Source organism: Lupinus angustifolius, chromosome LG10 (genome assembly GCF_001865875.1).
Source record: "Lupinus angustifolius cultivar Tanjil chromosome LG10, LupAngTanjil_v1.0, whole genome shotgun sequence".
Lineage (NCBI taxonomy): Eukaryota > Viridiplantae > Streptophyta > Magnoliopsida > Fabales > Fabaceae > Lupinus > Lupinus angustifolius.
Genome location: NC_032018.1, coordinates 12,341,252 through 12,360,336, shown reverse-complemented (window position 1 = coordinate 12,360,336; position 19,085 = coordinate 12,341,252). Strand labels below are relative to the sequence as shown.

At 32.4% G+C, this 19,085-nt stretch overlaps 2 protein-coding genes across 2 annotated transcripts; both read right to left on the bottom strand.

The window, feature by feature from the left end:
• On the bottom strand, positions 9,672-11,063 carry LOC109358025. The gene has a single exon (XM_019602091.1). The coding sequence runs from the start codon at positions 11,061-11,063 to the stop codon at positions 9,672-9,674; it is 1,392 nt and encodes a 463-aa protein (XP_019457636.1).
• Positions 14,308-17,348, bottom strand: LOC109358490 (tubulin beta-6 chain). Its single transcript, XM_019602747.1, has 4 exons — positions 17,215-17,348; positions 16,285-16,685; positions 15,636-15,905; positions 14,308-15,328 (listed from the first exon to the last, which is right to left on the bottom strand). Exons 2-4 carry the CDS (start codon positions 16,676-16,678, stop codon positions 14,652-14,654), a joined length of 1,341 nt encoding a protein of 446 aa, XP_019458292.1. The 5' UTR covers positions 16,679-16,685; positions 17,215-17,348; the 3' UTR covers positions 14,308-14,651.

Below are 19,085 nucleotides of genomic sequence, written 5' to 3'. Positions count from 1 at the left end.
ATCACTAACCTTATAATACAAATGAATGATGAATAATATATTGACTGTGTATAAATCTTTATACTGACAGTCTATCAATATTACACTTATATACCCTTGAAAAGTGCATGTCATATAGCCTTATGTAAACTTTAGATGTGATTATGTAAAGCAGGTTTATTATAAAGTTTATTTGCAATAGCATTGGATTTACACTTTTGAAGCCTTTCTCTTTTTAAATACAATGTTTTCAACAATAGAATGGACTATGTTAAAGGCTGATTAAGTAATTTCAGATGTTATATCTGTTAAAGGCTACAGAAGGAGGTAAGATTATGTTGTCAGAATAATTTATTTAAGTGAAAAAATGAATGTATTGACAGTATAAGAGTTTTATACACTATTAATTTATTATTCATCATTCATTTTCAATTATCATTGACTCTTTAAAAAAAGTAATACAAATAAATAGTGGATGATATGTTGACTATATATAAATCTTTATTCTAATAGTACATAAATATTCCACTATTTATTTAATGTGCTAGATGAGTATATTATTGTTACTGCATCATATTTGTTGACTATTAAATTAATTTTGAAGCGAATTTGATTGTCTACAAAATACCAAAAATGAATTTTGGTGCTTGTAAAACCCAAGAAGTTGGATTCAATTTTTGGATGCCATATATTTTAGAACATGTATTTTATAATTATTTGTTATGAATTTTTTCCCTGAGCCAATTTTGATATATCAATTCTAGGTCATGTTTTAAATTGTAGTTATAGTTATGGTTGAGGTTATAGTTGCAATCCTTATAATTATAGTCATTATAGTTGTTGCGATGCAAATTATGATGGTGGTGACATACAATTTTATGATTAGAAAAAATATTTTTAAATTTGACATGGTCCAATAAGTTACATGGTCAAATTCTACCTAATGGATTAAGTTATATCCTAATGCAAACGTATCATTGTGATTCAATCTTACGCTACTAGGAGATCATGTTCTTATTCTAAGGTAACCATGTTTTCATCCGGCCTCACTGCTAAAAAAGTTGGTCAAAGTGAAGAATATAGCATCTGAATAATCATAAGAGTGACCTTTGATGAATGGCATAGACAAATTGTTGCCATGGTTGAATATTCTACATTCTACACTGTTTTTTATAAATAAAAAATAGAAATAAAATGTGCAATGGAAATTAGATGCTATGAATATAATTACGACCATGACTCTGAGAAAGAGAGAGCACGTGCCAAAGATGGAGGTTTTTTTGGTGTAGGCTTACTATTTTATTCTTGGGTCTTTTCCCATTCTTTTTTAGTTATTGCTTTCTTTAAAGTAGTGGAGAGTGAACCAATTTTTTAAGCATACTCTATGGTTTTGCTTGTGTCACAATACTCAACCATTATATGCTAATGCAACACAATAATAATAATAATAATAATAATAATAATAATAATAATAATAATAATAATAATAATAATAATAATAATAATAATAATAATAATAATAGCTGTCCATTTTGACCACTTTTTTTTATTTTTGGTGAACTATATGAAGATTCTTTATTTATGCTTACATTTCTGTCACACCACCTCATCCATTGCGTTGCAAAAAGTGATCTAAATTGACCATTTTCTTAGTCTTTTTAAATTTTTTATTACAAACAAACTTAGTAAGAAGAAAAATTATTTCATTTATTTGATTTATCATGTGTCTATTTTATGAATTGAATTTTGAATGAGAAATGAAGTTTTAAAATCGTTTCGCAGATGTATTTCATAATTCTTAAACATTCATTTCTTCCCTACCTCACAAATTTAATATTTTGTCATTGGGTGTGTCAAACATAAGCATAGACAAGGTGGCTTACACATGATGAGTTAGAAACTTAGATTCCGAATAATCGCATGAAATCAATATTTTAATTATTGCGTGTGCTTAAAACTTTAAATAACGGTGACAGGAAATATATTTTCATAAAGACTAAATACTTAATTAATTTGCATGAATTTCTTCTATTATCGATAAATTACACGACTTTATTTATTTAATGAAAATGAAATATCTCATAATAAAAATGTGATACGTTTTGTCTTTAGATCCATAAAACAACAATCACATTTTAGTTGAAATGTAATTATGTTACCTACTTTCCGAACATTAATTGACATATCACGTAACACTTTTATGGCTAGGGTTGTAATGATGGACATTTCATATCCCAAAAAATAAATTACAACCACCCATAATTATGAGCATTTTTTTGGTTCATAACTCAATTTTATATGCATCTCCTCCCATGAGAGACTCACTATAAGGTTTGGTATATCTTAAAAAGACCAAAAGATTTAAGGTTTGATTTATTGGAGCAACACATGTTAGATGAGACACTCATACATCTTAAAAGATTAACATATTATCCATATATAATAAGAATATATTTAATAGTACCCAAAAACTATTGTTTTAGTGGTTTGTTTGTCTATATTAAAAGTTTTTATCACTATTGCTTTGTCGACATTGAATATATTAGTTAATGAAAAATACAAAATGGTTTAAATTTGTAATATCGTGATATTTTTTAAACAATCAATAAATGTGACTACTTTTAAAGTATGCATAATTTAGTTGAGAATGTCTTATAATAAGGATAAGAGGGACTTAATATTTGGTACAACTTGTAAAATTTGCTATTTATTTAATCTATTTAATTATAATATTAAAAATTATTTAAAATATTGTATAGTATTTTTATTAGAATTTAATATGTATATAGTGTAAGTGTTTTTTACATTTTTAACAATCATTCATATGTTAATCATCATTGACTCTTAAATAAAAGTAATACAAATCTATAGTAAATAATATAGTGACATTATAAAAACTTTGTACTAACATTGCATAGATTTTAAACTCTTTTTATTAATATATTGAATTCCAAGTTTGTTTGAATTTAAATCAAATTATTCAATTTAACGTGCTTTTATTTTAAACAAGGTAGTGAAGGTAACTTTACAAGTGTCTTTGAGTTTATTTTATCCCGATGATATCTTTTGTTTTATAATTTGCATCACTCTAGTTCTTATCAGCTATTATTAATCATAAAAATATTTAAGAAATAAAATTTTAACTTAAATACATATTTTTTTAACTAATCATAACTTATTACATATATAGTGATACAAATTGTGAGAGATATAATGTATTTTAATATATTGAATTTCGGTGCTTCTTTATGAGTTTTACACCATGTTAGCTTGGTTAAAAGATGCAGAATTTTGATTATTATTTGAATGCAATATTTACGTGTTTGTGTAACGATTTATATGCAGATAGTATATAATTTATTATTTATTTGTATTAGTTTTTTTGAAGAGATAATAATGACTAAATATGAATAATAAATAATGCAATGACAATATATAAAACTGTTAGGGCATATATATTTTTCTCTTATTTTTTTATTCTTAAAACTTAAAATGATGTATAAGGCATTTCTTCTTTTCGCTCTTCACTTTCTTTGCACCAATCATAAACACAAAACTGCTTTCGCTATAGACGTTGAATCATATGATCAAACACCATTATATGTCATTTAATTTGCAATACCAGAATAAAAAACCACCAACATTATTGAGTACTACTGTGACACGTACTAAACAACTCCATTGTTCACCTAAAATCAAATATTTAGATTCTATTGAAGAAGGTGAAGATGAGAAGGAATTTATGACGAATTTGAAGTATTACTATAACCACCAACATTTATATATTTGTATTTGTCATAGTAAGTGACTAAGTGGAAGTATTACTACAACCATCAAAATTTATGTATCTTTCATAGTAAGTCATACTAATAGTTTTTTTACATTAATAATAATATATTATTCACTATTTATATCTAATCATCATTCACGTTCAAATATAAGTAATACAAATAAATGATAAATGATATATATATTAATTATATAAAAATCTTTATATTGGTAATCATAGATGTTATACTCGCATGATATTATGGATGATAATTCAATGAAAGCAAAGGAAATGCGTTGAGATTGTTGGTTTGGTGTTGATGTAATGTGCAAAATCATCTTACGAAATTAAATGGACGTGGTGACTATTAGGTGGGTTAATGTATAGGTGTTGCATCACTCAATTTTTATATATTTTTCTTCACCAACTTTATGTGAGGTAAGTGAATCACTTTTTGTAATACAAAAACAATTTCCTTCATATTTTCCTTCATTGGGATATCTATAGGGGGTGGCATGGCACCATAGGAGAAGAAACTAGCCAAATCAATGGCCCACCAAAACAGTTTTAACTTTTAATTGTACAATTCTAACTTTTCTATCTTTTTGCCAAGGATTTATTATCCCAAATTGGATCTAAACCATGTCTCAAATCAATAAAAACATGTCATATTAATTAAAATATTAAGTATTTATTTATTTATTTTGTTTTCTTTCAATATCATTGGTTCGAGATATAGTTTGAGACACTATTTAGGATAACATACCTGGTTTATAGCCATCCATTCCCACTCACATTAAAAAGGTATTCTCTTCTCTACCCTAGTGGGAACTGGTATTGATGAAGAGGACAAATAAAAGCTACTTTATATTCCAACTATAATAATCTAATTCACACTTGTATTAAGATAAGGGTCTGAAATGTTGGTATGGTATATCATACCTTATCCTTAACCACCAACAAATATAACAAAATAAATTAATACTTTCTTGTATAGATGATTTGAAACGTGTATTTGCTATAATTTATCTTGTATACGCAATATCTGAAGCTAAATTTCCATAACACTTTATGCACATACATTTCAAGCAAAGTCAAAGTTGATAAGGTCTCAAGGAAATATACCACCGAATAATTAGGCATTTTTACCAAATTGTGTGGCATGAAGCTAATGTATTAATAGGGCTTTCTCATTTTAGTTGTGTTGTCTTAACTTGTGAATTTTGATCTACTTGTGAGCTGTTTATCTCCCTAAGCTTGCCACATTAACCTTGGTATTGTTACTTATTGGTGGGGTTATAAAAAAATGAATTTAATATTATTAAATATATACCATCAATATAACAATCATTCGTTTATATTCTTTATACTTAAAAGTTAGTATATAAATAATGAATGATATAATAAAAATATAAAAAACTATTACGATATTGGTGTATACATATTTTTATCTAGAAATAGTGTGCTGGAACAATAGATACATAAACCAAGAATGAAAACAGAAAAAATAAAGAAATCTTTTCTTATATTTTTCAATTTGAGATGTTATAATTATTTAATATTTCTAACTCAATTTACGTGTTCATTCATTATAAGAATGTAAGTATTTATTGAGAATAAAATTTATCTACTTATATAAATTTTATATATTATCACTGCATCATCAATTATTTATATTTAATTATTATTAATTATTTTAAAAAGTAATAAAAATAAATAGTGGGTAGTATATAAATATCAAATTTTTATTATTTAGTTGATGGTGACCCACCTGCTTATTGAAACCAGGGTTTAGCTGCCACACGTTCATTTCGAAACCAAAGTACATTTACTACACATCAATTAGTCAATTTAAGATTAGTTGGTAAGAGATAAGTAGAATGCAGTTCCATCAATGAAACCCTCTCCACCTATTTATTGACTTAACTTCTTCATCATAGGGTTCTATTTAATTTCTTCTCAATGGACAAAATGATAAATAATGTAAACAATTTATATTTATGAAAATCTCATTTTAAAATGTGACTTTGCTCATAATTGATATAATTTTTTTTAAGAAAACATTCATGACTTGTGTGAATGTAGAAGAAAATTTTAATTCCATATTTTTGGGTAGGAATTTCTTTTTCATATTACATTTGCCATAATGTGCTTAAAAACATTCCATAAACCAAACAGTACTTTTCCATAATAACATATTTTATCTATTAGCCATAAAAACACAAGTTGACGCTTTTTTACAATGGCAATTGGGAAGAGTTGACAAATTAAAGCAGAGAAAAGAAGGAAAACTTCAATGTTAAGGAAATGAAAAGGAGAAGAAAAAAATATATGTACAAACAGTGTATAAGTTTGATAGTTGTCACTACGTTATTCACTATTTATATTTAATTATTATTGGATCTTTAAAAAAAATAATATAAATGAATGGTGGATAATATACTGAATGTGCATAAATCGTGAATATATATTACATTCATTGAAAAATGCCATGTAACTAAGAGAAATAAAGTGAAATAATTATTACTTCATTAATGAGAGGGTTTACTTATTTAAAAGAGAATTGTCATGAAATATTGATATCTATGACGGTGTTGTATGAATTGTCAAAAGACTTTAGTTATTTATTTATTTAATTATTTTAACATAAGGTTCTTTTAATTGACTTAACTGATTCGCCATCAGCTTATGCAACGTTGAAGTTATAGTACAGTCTAGATACCTATGTATGGAGTTAACTTCTTCGTCATAAAGTTTTTTTATATTTCTTCCTAGTGGGCTATATGACAAATTTCATGAAATGATTTTATATTTCTGAATACGTCATTTGCAAATATTTTAAAAAATCAACGCTCATGAATTTGCAAACATATTAAAAATTGTTATTTTCAAATACTAAAGATTAGATGAAGAAGTGATGTTATTCAGTGCTCTTAATGAGAACTTCATGCTTTCACAAGATTCGATGAAATAAATTGGTTTTTTCCCCTTATGCATATGAAAGTTATTTTGTAGATAAACTTTATGCATAATTATGTAATGTGGATATTGATTGGAGAGGATCAAATATCAATCAAATGCATGAAATTAACTTTATTAGTCGAGATTACAAAGTTGAAATCAAATGCATGAAATTAACCAAAGCATAACATATTTTTAAAACTATCAACTACTTTCTATATGAGGAAAGTCTTAACTAACTCAACTTTTACACTTTTATCTTACTCTAGCTTGAGTTATCTTTCTATTTTAACAGTCCCTTCTAATTCAAGTCTTGGGTAGGATTCAATTCATGTGTCGAGACTACTCCACTTCGTCTTCTTAGCTTTGCAAATCTATCTGTTTTGAGTGCCTTGGTAAATCCATCTGCGAGTTGTTCTCCTGTTTTGCAGTGTGTTACTTTTATTCTCTCTTTGTTTACTAGATCTCTTAGAAAGTGAAACCTCACCTCTATGTGTTTACTTCTGCCATGGCTCGTGGGATTCCTTGATAGATTTATAGCTGATACATTGTCTATCTTCAATGCATGGCTTTTGCACATCAATCTTCATTTCAGCAAGCAATTCTTCTAACCATACTGCTTGACAAGCAGCATAACATCCATATATATATCCAGCTTCACAACTTGACAAGGCAATAACATCTTGCTTCTTTGAACACCACGAGATGGGTGCATGATTGATCAAGAACAAATAGCCTGAGGTGCTCTTTCTTTCAATCAGATCTCCTCCATAATCTGAATCAGAATAGGCAATTAGATTCAATGCAGAGTTATCACTTTCATTTGGAAACAAAATTCCATAGTCAATTGTCCCTTTGATGTATCTTAAGATCCTCTTGGCAGCTAGCATATGAGACCTTTTGGGCTTGCACATAAACCTGCTCACTACACCAACACTGAATGCTAGATCAGGTCTGCTATTGCATAGAAATCTAAGGGACCCAACTATTTGCTTAAACTGAGTTTCATTCACATGCTCTCCTTCTTCATCTCTATTCAATTTTGAGCTTGCTTCTGCTGGAGTTGATACAGCATTGCAGGCCTTCATGTTGAACTTTTCTAGCATTTCTATTGCATACTTCCTTTGGTGCATTAGTATCCCTGCAGTGGTGTATGAAAATTCCATCCCAAGGAAGTAACTCAGCTTGCCTAAGTCAGTTATGTCAAATTCTGCTTGCATGATCTTTTTGAACTCTTTGATGGATTCTGAGTTTAATCCTGTGATTAACAAGTCATCTACATATAAGCAAATGATTAGTAGATCTCCAATCTTCCCTTCTTTGACATAAACACCATGTTCAACAGTTCACTTTTTGAAGTTTAGTTTGTGCATGAAGGAATCAATCCTTCTATTACATGCCCTTGGGGCTTGCTTTAAGCCATACAAGGCTTTGTTCAATCTGTAGACCAACTGTTCTTTGCCTCTTTTAACAAAACCAGGTGGTTGTTGCACATACACCTCTTCCATTAATGGCCCATGTAAGAATGTAGATTTTACATCAAGCTGAAACATGGACCAATTTCTAACACAAGAAATTGCAATCACCATTCTGATGGTTTCAATTCTAGCCACAGGAGCAAAGACTTCTGAGTAGTCTAGCCCTTGTTTTTGTAGGAATCCTTTAGCAACTAGTCTCGCTTTGTATTTTAATACTAATCCATCAGGGTTTATCTTCTGTTTGAAGATCCACTTCACCCCAATGTGATGCTTACCTTCTGGTAATTCTACTAGATTCTAGGTCTCATTCCTTTCAATAGCATTGATATCTTCCTTCGTAGCTTGCTTCTAGACTTCCTGTTTTAGTGCCTCTGTGTCATTTAGTGGAACTGCTTCAACCATCAATGCTAGGTGAATCAAGTCACCTTCTTCAGTGATCTGATTATCTAAGTTTACTTCATAGTCACTGAATCTAATGGGTCTTGATCTATGTCTCTGTGTTCTTTGATATGGGTCTACTATTGTTGGCTCATGTTCAATTTCTTCTAGTTCACTTGTTTGCTGAGTCTCAAAGCTTGTTGCCTCTTCAATGCCACTAGGGATCACCCTCTTTAGACTAGTGTGCATCAGTTTCTAGTCCCACCTTTCATGCTCTAGAACAAGAACATCTCTGCTGATTGTGATTTTTTCTTTGATTGGGTCATACAACCTATAAGCACTTGTGGGGTGATAACCAACAAACACCATTACTTCACTTCTATTTTGCAGCTTTGTTCTTTTTTGTTCTGGGACATGTCTAAAGGCTAGTGAGCCAAATACCCCGAAATGACTAACTGATGGTTTTCTTCCAGACCATATCTCAATTGGTACTTTTCCTTCAATCTTCTTAGTAGGGCTTCTATTCAGAATATAGACTGAAGTTGACACTGCTTCTGCCCAGAATTTTTGAGGGAGATCCTTTTCTTTGATCAAGCTCCTTGTCATGTTCATTATGGTCATGTTTCTCCTCTCTGCTAGACCATTGTGTTGTGGTGTGTATGGTGAGGTTACTTCATGCTTGATCCCTTGCTTCATGCAGTATGTTTCAAACTCATTTTATGTGTATTCACCTCCTCCAGCTGTTCTAAGTATCTTTAGTTGTCTACCACTTTCCCTTTTAGCAACAACTTTGAAATTTTGGAATGCTTCAAGTGCCTTTCCTTTTGTTTTCAGCACATCAAGCCAAGTCATCCTGCTGAATTCATCAACAAATATTATGTAATACCTGTTGTCTACTAAGGAGTTTGATTCGAAGGGCCCACAAATATCTGAGTAGACAACGATCTCATACACACATATACTTTGAAGGGATTTCTGGTTTGCTTTCCAACCAAGCACACTTCACATATATTTTCAGATAGTGAGGTGATTGGTAATCCAGTCACCATCTATTTGATCCCTAGATTATGTAGACTTCTAAAGTTCAAGTGCCAATACCTTGAGTGCTATAGCCAACTTTCATTAGAGGCTTCCATCATGGCTAAGCACTGTACTTCAGCTGCTTTGATGTCAACCTGGAATGTTCTGTTTCTTATTAGTCTGCTTCTAATGATCAAGTTTTTGTTAGTATCAAACAATTCAAGTTTGTCATCCTTCATTAGAACACTGAAGCCTTTTTCCACTAGCTGACCTATGCTAAGTAAGTTACATTTCATGTTAGGCACATAAAGAACATTTGTGATCATTGCCTTGGAGCCATTCTGTCTCTTGATTATTACATTGCCCATTCCTTCCACTTCTAATGAATTATCGTCAACAAATTTCACTTTGCTTTTCTTTGATGAATCAAAGTTGGTCAACCATTCTTTATGCTTGGTCATGTGAGTTGAGCAACATGAGTCTAAGTACCAAGATTCAGTTTGTGAGTCCCCACCACTTGTTGTGACCATGAGGTTTAGAGGTTCTTGATCTGAATCTTCTCGTGCTGCATAGACTTCTTCATTGCCTCTTGCCTTCTCTGCATGGCACTCATAGGAATAATGTCTCATCTTGTGACAGTTGAAGCACTCCACTTTCTTCTTATCAAACCTTTTTCCTTTTTTATTCATTCTTGACCCTCCTCTAGAAGATTCAGGCCAATCATGATTTGGTTTGTTCTTTTCTGATTTCAGAGGCCACCTTTTCTGATGATGTTGTTTTCCCTTCCATTTCTTGTCTCTCTTTCTATCATCTTCTGTGAAGTGGCTAGCCTTTAGTGCTTGTTCTGATTTCTTGATTGGATTTCTCTCAAGCATCCTCATTTCATGTGCTTCAAGTGAACTTTGCAGTTCCTTAATCTTCATTGCATTCACATCTTTTGATTCTTCAATTTCTACAACTATGAAATCAAACTTTTGAGGCAAATATCTCATGATCTTTTCAATTATCATGAGATCTGTTACTTGTTCTCCAAACCCCTTCATCTGATTGGTGATATTTAACACCTTAGTGAAGTATTCTCCTATCCTATCTCCTTCTTCCATGTACAACAATTCATATTGTCTTCTTAAGGTCTGAAGTTTCACCTTTTTTATCTTTTCTCCCCCAGCATGACTTCGAATCAGAGTGTCCCAAGCTTCCTTGGCAGTGGTTGCATTCTGAATCTTTTCGAAATGCACATCATCCACACATTGGTGAATCAAGAACAGAGCTTTATTGTCCTTTTTCTTGGCATCTTTGAAGGTTGCTCTTTGCAGCTCAGTGGCTTCCATTTGTAAGGGAGGAATTCCATCTTCTACTACTTCACTTACTTCTTGAAAACTGAAGAGCACTTTCATTTGTGTTCTCCATCTATCCCAATTTTTCTCTGTGAGAATTGGGAGCCCTATTGATGGCAGATTGTTGCCATTTCCCACCATCTTGGATTTTGTCGAGGGATTGTTCTTCAATTCGTGAATCTGTCATTCACCTGCAACCTTATGGACTTCACCGAATTGCTTCACTCACTGATTCCTTCGAACTGAACCAAGAATCATTCACCTTATTGTGAATCTTTTCCTTTTGGCAGGTCCCTCTTTCGTATTGCTCTGATACCAGAATTTGTTGGAGTTGTTAACAGAAAGAAGAAGAAGAGAGTGCAGAGAGGAAGATGAATTAGAGAATATAAGTTGTATGAGTAAAAACATAGAGTTGATTGTATTGATTTAATGTATGTTATTTATAGTAACCAAGACATAACAGATTTTCAAAACTATCAACTATTTTCTATATGAGGAAAGTCTTAACCAACTCAACTTTTACACTTTTATCCTACTCTAGTTTGAGTTATCTTTCTATTTTAACTGAAACCACAACTAGTGTGTGACTTATGGCAGTCATAAATTGATAATAACAACTTGCATAACAAATTTCCTTCTACATGCTACAAAGATCAGTGCCTCACCATACATGTTACAACTCACAAAACACGATAATGTGAATAATAATCAGAAACAACCTATGAAGACATACATATAGTTGAAGTTTAAATTTATATATCTCAACGTTTTAACATTTTATAAGAATTAACTTTAACTGTTTCATCGTAGGTTTTAACAGGTCTAAGCAATTTTTCACCAATTCATCATTAGGTTTTCAAAATGGATTTTTTGATGGTTGGTTTAGGGCTGAAATGAACCGATATATGGTTCAGTTTAGTGGTTGAACTGACCCTTCTATTTAGTGTTTTTAGCAATGCTTTTTATTCAATAATATAGTACACTTTTAAAATTGTATTTGCAGTTATCTTTTTTTGGTAAATAAATTGTATTTGTATTTATTTGTTCTTAATTTTGGAGAAGATAACTTATATCTTAATATGAGGAGATATTTTATTCTCTTAATTAAATTAAAATTTGAAGATCTAAAGGTAAAAATATAAGCTTTCACCTTGAAGTTACATTCAGTTTTTGTTTAGCAAGACTAGTCTATAAATTATTTGAAAGCTCATAACTAGTTGATTGAATCAAAATGGTTTCAAAAGATTAGTTAATATATAAGTGTAAAATGACATAAGCCTAATTTATAAATTATCTCAAATAGCTTATTAAATTGGTTTACATATAAAATAAACTCATTTGTCAAAGAACCACATGTAACTAAAATAATAAATCTAGTATATTTTTAAAGTGTCAATCTTACATAAAAATCAACAAGTCAACTCTAAGAATACCAAGTTTAATATATATCCAAAATTCAACATTAATAATTAGTTCCTATCATTGCAACCAAAAATTGTGTGTTCTGCCTATATGCATATAAAATTTGGTTTGGTCTAGTTCCTATCATTGCAACCAAAAATTGAATTGATTGGATTAATTTTTTTTAAAACAATCTATATCATTTAAACAAATTCAGTTTTAAGGTTTCGTTTATTTAATCGGTTTTTTATTTTTCTTTTAGATCGGTATGAATCTAAACACCACTAAAACACATAATCTTTTCTAGGGTACTAACTCCTTATTGAGTGAGTACTTTGTGGTCTATACTATTTTAGATATCATGAAGCTTGTAAACGCCACTAATAAGCTTGTAATATGGGTATCAATACTTGAGTAAAGTTGAACTTTGGGGTGCTTTCTATGGTCTTCAAATAGCAGTTACTTTGCCTATTCCAATACTTACCCTATAAATGAATTTTGTCATGAGACACATCATTGTATGTTTTGGTTAGAGAGATTAGATCCCTCTTACAACGTAACAACAATAGCAAATTACTTTGAATCATATCTCCAAAGAGGGAAAGAAGTTAGCTGATCATCTAGATGGCCCTGCTAAGGACAAGGTAGCATTGTTTTAAACTCCGCCAAATTTTAGGATGGGTTCAGTCAGGTTCTACATTTTGGGATTGGGTAAGTACAAACGTAACCCCAATCTATCTTGTTGTCATTCCTAGGTATTAAGGTCATCTTCTCTGTTCAGTATCCATAAGATGTAATTTTCATTTCTGAGTTTTAGCCCCTTTTTAAAAAAATATAAAAATATTGACTAATATAATAAACTAGCCAAAAAATTGATTTATTTAATATGATTACATATTGTTTTAATGACCAATAAGGCGTTGATCAAGTGATATAAGGTCTAGCTAAATCCTTAGGATGACCAAAAGATTAATGTTTTGATTCCTGTGAGTGACATTTATTGGGATGAGCAGACACACACCCCAAGAAGAATTAGTTCCTTACCCATAGAGTGAAAAGATACCACCAAAAAATATTAATCTTAATGACAATTAATTAATTTAAACCATAGAAGAAATTTTATCAGAAATAACTATTTAGGATTAAGTTTTTAATATATTAATTAGAATTAATTTTTTAATATATTACCAATATATTATCGGTCATTTCTATATAAATATAAATATGTTTCTATACAACAAATTCGAAGATACTTTCTCTGAATTAATGGATTTCATACTCAATTATGTTCAAGTAAAAGAGAATCGTTGATTTATTATTAAAAAATTAATGATTGAGATTAAATTGCTACTATAACAACTTTACCCTAGCTTTTATTGTCTTCTTCATCAGCCCACTGCATCACTAATAGCATCGCCCTCTCACAGTTCCCTTCACCGCAGCTCTATAGCATTATTTTTGGGATAGTATGTTGTAATCCCAATAAAAAAATTACTATGCTTAACCAAAATATTCGTGGGAATGATTCTGAAACAACCACTCTCAATTGAAGCTATTAAAATATGATGAGCTTTGATGAAACATGTGGGTTAGGTTAGCAAATATTAATATCAAACGTAATTTAACATCGCCTGAAAATGGGAACCCTATTTTGAGTCATGTCGGGCCATTGGCCAAAAACTAAGTTCACTTTTAATAATTTAATCACCTACCTCCTAAGAAAATCCGATTATTTAGTGCAAAAATAAACCTACTTGGCAATTGGACTAGTTTCTATATTTATTTACTATTGGCCCGAAACTTTGTTGTCAAAGTTTCTTACATTTATTCATCATATAGGTTTAATATCACGTCGTGTAACTACATCATACTTGAGAATATCAGTAACATTGTTCATAACTAGATATTTTCATACGCTCTTCCGTATTAAAATTAAGGGACCATGAGAATCAAATTTTGAGTCGCAGACATTTCAAGAATCAAATTTAGAGAAAGGTCATGCATGAGATTAACAAAAATATCACGGAAACATGATGCAATGTACTAAATAGGAATAACACACAGGCAAATATAGAACAAACAGATAGGTGCTGCAAGAATACTTTAAAACATGTACCCAAACTCCCACTACCATTAACCTCTATTGCCCACAAATATTAGAGAAGGAAAATAGGCATTTCCAATCTCCATATTAGTCTCATCACCAGCCCTCAAAACATACTACTAATTACAATCTTTCATGTAGGAGAACAGATTAAACACACTTTGCATCATATAGCATAGTGCAATAAGTAGGAGAGACCAGACTAGTACTTATATTTGGCCCCTTCACATCATCTCAGGTTCCTCTTCTTCATCTTCATACTCCCCTTCCTCATCAGCAGTGGCATCTTGATACTGCTGGTATTCCGACACGAGATCATTCATGTTGCTTTCTGCTTCTGTGAATTCCATTTCATCCATACCTTCCCCGGTGTACCAGTGCAAGAAAGCCTTTCTCCTGAACATGGCAGTAAATTGCTCACTCACTCTCCGGAACATTTCCTGAATGGAGGTTGAGTTCCCAATGAAGGTGGAGGCCATGGAAAGCCCCCGAGGTGCAATGTCACAAACACTTGACTTAACATTATTGGGGATCCACTCAACAAAGTAGGAAGAGTTCTTGTTCTGGACATTTATCATTTGCTCGTCCACTTCCTTGGTGCTCATCTTACCCCGGAACATTGCTGATGCTGTAAGGTAGCGTCCATGTCTAGGATCAGCGGCACACATCATGTTTTTGGCATCCCACATTTGCTGGGTCAGTTCTGGGACCGTTAATGCACGGTACTGCTGGGACCCACGGGAGGTAAGGGGTGCAAATCCAACCATGAAGAAGTGAAGGCGAGGGAAGGGGATGAGATTTACAGCCAGTTTTCGGAGGTCAGAGTTGAGTTGACCTGGGAAACGAAGGCAGCAAGTGACCCCACTCATGGTTGCTGAGATCAGGTGGTTCAAGTCACCAACTGCAACATACAATCACACTGAGTAAACTACAGACGCCCAATGATACACAACAGGACAAAGTCACCCAACTCATTATTAAAGGAATAATAACCAGATCAGCTACAAATTAAATCAATAACTCATTAAAGGTTTTGAATTAAAGAACAAGTTCATAATAACTAATAATTTAAAACAAATTTAACTGGTGAAGCATTCATACTAGTATATACTAGTCAACAGTATGCATTTTTAGAGTATGTCATATCTCATCTGACCAGATTAGCAATTTAACACATTCTCAAGATAAGCTGAGTATTCAGTACTTACAGCTAGGAGTAGTCAATTTCAGAGTCCTGAAACAGATATCGTAGAGGGCCTCGTTATCCAGAACCATGCACTCATCGGCGTTCTCAACCAATTGATGAACGGAGAGAGTGGCATTGTAAGGCTCCACCACAGTATCCGACACCTTGGGCGAAGGGAACACAGAAAATGTCAGCATCATCCTATCAGGATACTCCTCCCTGATCTTAGAAATCAAAAGGGTACCCATCCCAGACCCAGTACCACCTCCCAGAGAGTGGCACACCTGAAACCCTGCAACAAAAACAAATGACAATTCACTAGTTACAATTTAGTCCCAGAATTTACAAAATTCTTATCAACTAATTCATCTTTAGGAATTAACCCATACATATAATATAATTAAAAAAGTAACTAAATCATAATTGGAAGATGGTCTAACTACCAACAATCCCCAAAATTATTGCCTAGTTGCACTTCAGTCCCTGTTTACAAATTCATATCAACCCATTCCTCTTTAGGTTCTAACTATTAGATATCACTAAAACCATGAACTAAACCTCATTTGTAGTTAGTTGCTTCATTTGAATCTTCATAAATGAAGCAACTAACTACAATGATAGAATTATTTAAGCAACTAAATTGATAGTTTACTCATTCAATTCCCCTTTACCTTGAAGGCAATCACAATTCTCAGCCTCCTTTCTCACCACATCAAGTACAGAGTCAATGAGCTCAGCACCCTCAGTATAATGCCCCTTGGCCCAGTTGTTTCCAGCACCAGACTGTCCGAAGACAAAGTTATCTGGCCTGAAGATCTGGCCATATGGGCCAGTGCGGACACTGTCCATGGTACCAGGCTCCAAGTCCATAAGCACCGCACGTGGGACAAACCTCCCGCACGAGGCTTCATTGTAGTAAACATTGACCCTCTCCAGCTGCAGATCTGAGTTCCCGACATACCTCCCGGTTGGATCTATGCCGTGCTCATCACAAACTACCTCCCAGAACTTGGAACCGATCTGGTTCCCGCATTGCCCTCCCTGCACGTGAAGGATCTCCCTCATTTTTTTCCTACAACTCAAAAACATAAAATCAGAACTTACAAACCTTACAACTATACCAAATCAAGATTATATAGTTTTTATAATAACATTGTGAAATTAGCAAATAACAATACATCAAATTACGATTATATAGTTTTCATAGTAAAATCATAAAACTAGTAAATCTTACTAACATAAATTTAGATGAAGGAATCAAAATTAGAAGCTAGTTAAAGATCATGTAACCACTTCAAAATGTAACATGTATTTCTCTTCAAAGAATTCAAATAAGATCCAACAACTGAGATTCATTCTTTCCACAATCCACCGTAATAAGTTGTTATCATCTCATCTCATATACTAGTAAGTTGAATGTTTCGGTAATTCGAAACACGAGCTCATAATTCAACTACATTGGAAATTTAAACATTGAAACTTAAACTACGATCTACGTGAAACGAAATCTAGTTCTAAATAACAAAAATAGTAATAAATTGAAGGAAAACGAAAAATGATATTAGATATAATGTATGAATGGATCTAGAGAAGGTTAATACCTGTGATGAAGAAATAGGTGTGAGAAATGGAGAGAGAAAGTGGTGAAACACGTGAATGGAGTGTTCTCGAGAGTGAAGAAGGAGAGTGAGGTAGTAGCTATTTATATAAGTGAAGAGTGACTATCAACGGTTCAGAATTGTTCCCACTCTTTGAGAAGCGAAGCGATGTGAGACGTTGGATGGAGTATGTGGACGGTGGAGATGGAGATAGGTGTGTAATTTAATTTTTTATTTATTTTGTGACGGATATACCCTTGTTGGTAAATGACGGAATCGTCCTTTTAATTTTGGAAATGAAGACCAGATGAGTAAAGATGAAGACTGTTTGAACGCTGTAACTTGTGTTGACGTGTTGTCGAAGGACTGCGATTCACTGACAGTATTATAATGGTCAGTAACTGTATATTTTATTTTATATTTATAATTCTTCAAGTTAAAAGAACATTAATATCCTTTTTTCTCATTAAGGATGACAAGATGGTGGCGGGTAGAGTGGCCAAAGAGGTAACTAGAACGTGGTTGTGGTGGTGATAAGGATTATGAGGAGTGTGTTGCTATGCTTTTAATACTTTAGATCTTAATATAGATTTGATGGATTAATATTTGAATTTTTTTATGATTAAATTGATATTTTCATTTTGTGGTGATCATATATATCCTACTGTTCCATCCTGGTTATCTGGGCATTCTAACTACTCAAAGGTAATCTTATATTCGACCAAGCAAGGCCGAGTATGACTAGTCATTGGGCTTGTCTGGAAGCCAACCCCTTAACGATCGGATATTCTAGGTCAGGCCTAGGACCACTCCCCATTTGACATGCCGCCAATAACGCACTGTCACACTACCTTACAGCCTCACATGCCTTTCTGCCACACAACAAGAACAGAGTACAATATGATTGTTAGGCCTACGACAAGCTATAAGTCAACTACGCACAGAGTACAACCCTACTAAAGTCGTCTGACATGGGAAAGCAGCCTTTGACAAGACAGGATGGTCGGCCATGCCAATAGTACCCTCTAGGGCCACGTCATCCAACTCAACCACTATAAATAGGGGTCTCCCCCAACAAGAAGTAGGGATGGCAACGAGACAGAACGGGCAACATTAAAATAAATAGATGGAAGACCAAAAACCTTATATATATACATAATAAGATGGATGAACTAATGTGAGATCAAATAAAAAATGTGAATTTACTACGCCAGATATAGTAATAAACAACGACATTCAATAGTGCAATTTTGAACGACGTTGTCGACAACGAGGCGGAAAAACATCAACAGTGCATACTAAGGCAAGCGCTATCAATGTGTGTAACTTCGATAGTGCATTCTTGACACAACGCTGTTGAACATCAGTAACGTTAGCGCTGATTTGAATGAGTTATGTGTAACAACGTATTTAATTGAAAGTGTTATTAATGTTAATGAATTCCACAACGCATAAATAAGAAAGCGCTGTGGAAGAGGACATAGTAACATCGCTTTCTTAATTATGCGTTGTTGATTTTATACGACTTTTTAAGTCTCACAAATATTAATGGTTGAGTAGTTGTGCATCTCTTCGTTTGTTGCAATATTAATGGTTGAGTGGTTATGCGTCTATTCGTTTGTTGCAATATTAATGATTGCTCATCTATAATTATTATAGTTCACTTCATGTTATATTTCATTAGTAAGAGTATGTGTTTCTATAGGAGTATGTTCATGAAGCTAAAGTTGTTTTTCAGTTTCAGAATCATGTCAATGAAGTCTTTAACATATTTAGATTTGGTAAAAGGACCCAGATTTCATAAGGAAAGTGACTATTATACAAGATTTGTGTTAGATAAAGATTTAATTTGTAAATTAGTTCATTGATCTCTT

Bases quoted from the DNA above. Each gene is read 5' to 3' on its own strand.
- LOC109358025 (XM_019602091.1), bottom strand. From the start codon at position 11,063: ATGGTGGGAAATGGCAACAATCTGCCATCAATAGGGCTCCCAATTCTC.
- LOC109358490 (XM_019602747.1), bottom strand. From the start codon at position 16,678: ATGAGGGAGATCCTTCACGTGCAGGGAGGGCAATGCGGGAACCAGATC. The intron at 15,906-16,284 runs GTAAAGGGGAAT...TTTTTGTTGCAG, and splicing joins GAATTGTGATTGCCTTCAAG to GGTTTCAGGTGTGCCACTCT. The intron at 15,329-15,635 runs GTAAGTACTGAA...TGTATGTTGCAG, and splicing joins GAAATTGACTACTCCTAGCT to TTGGTGACTTGAACCACCTG.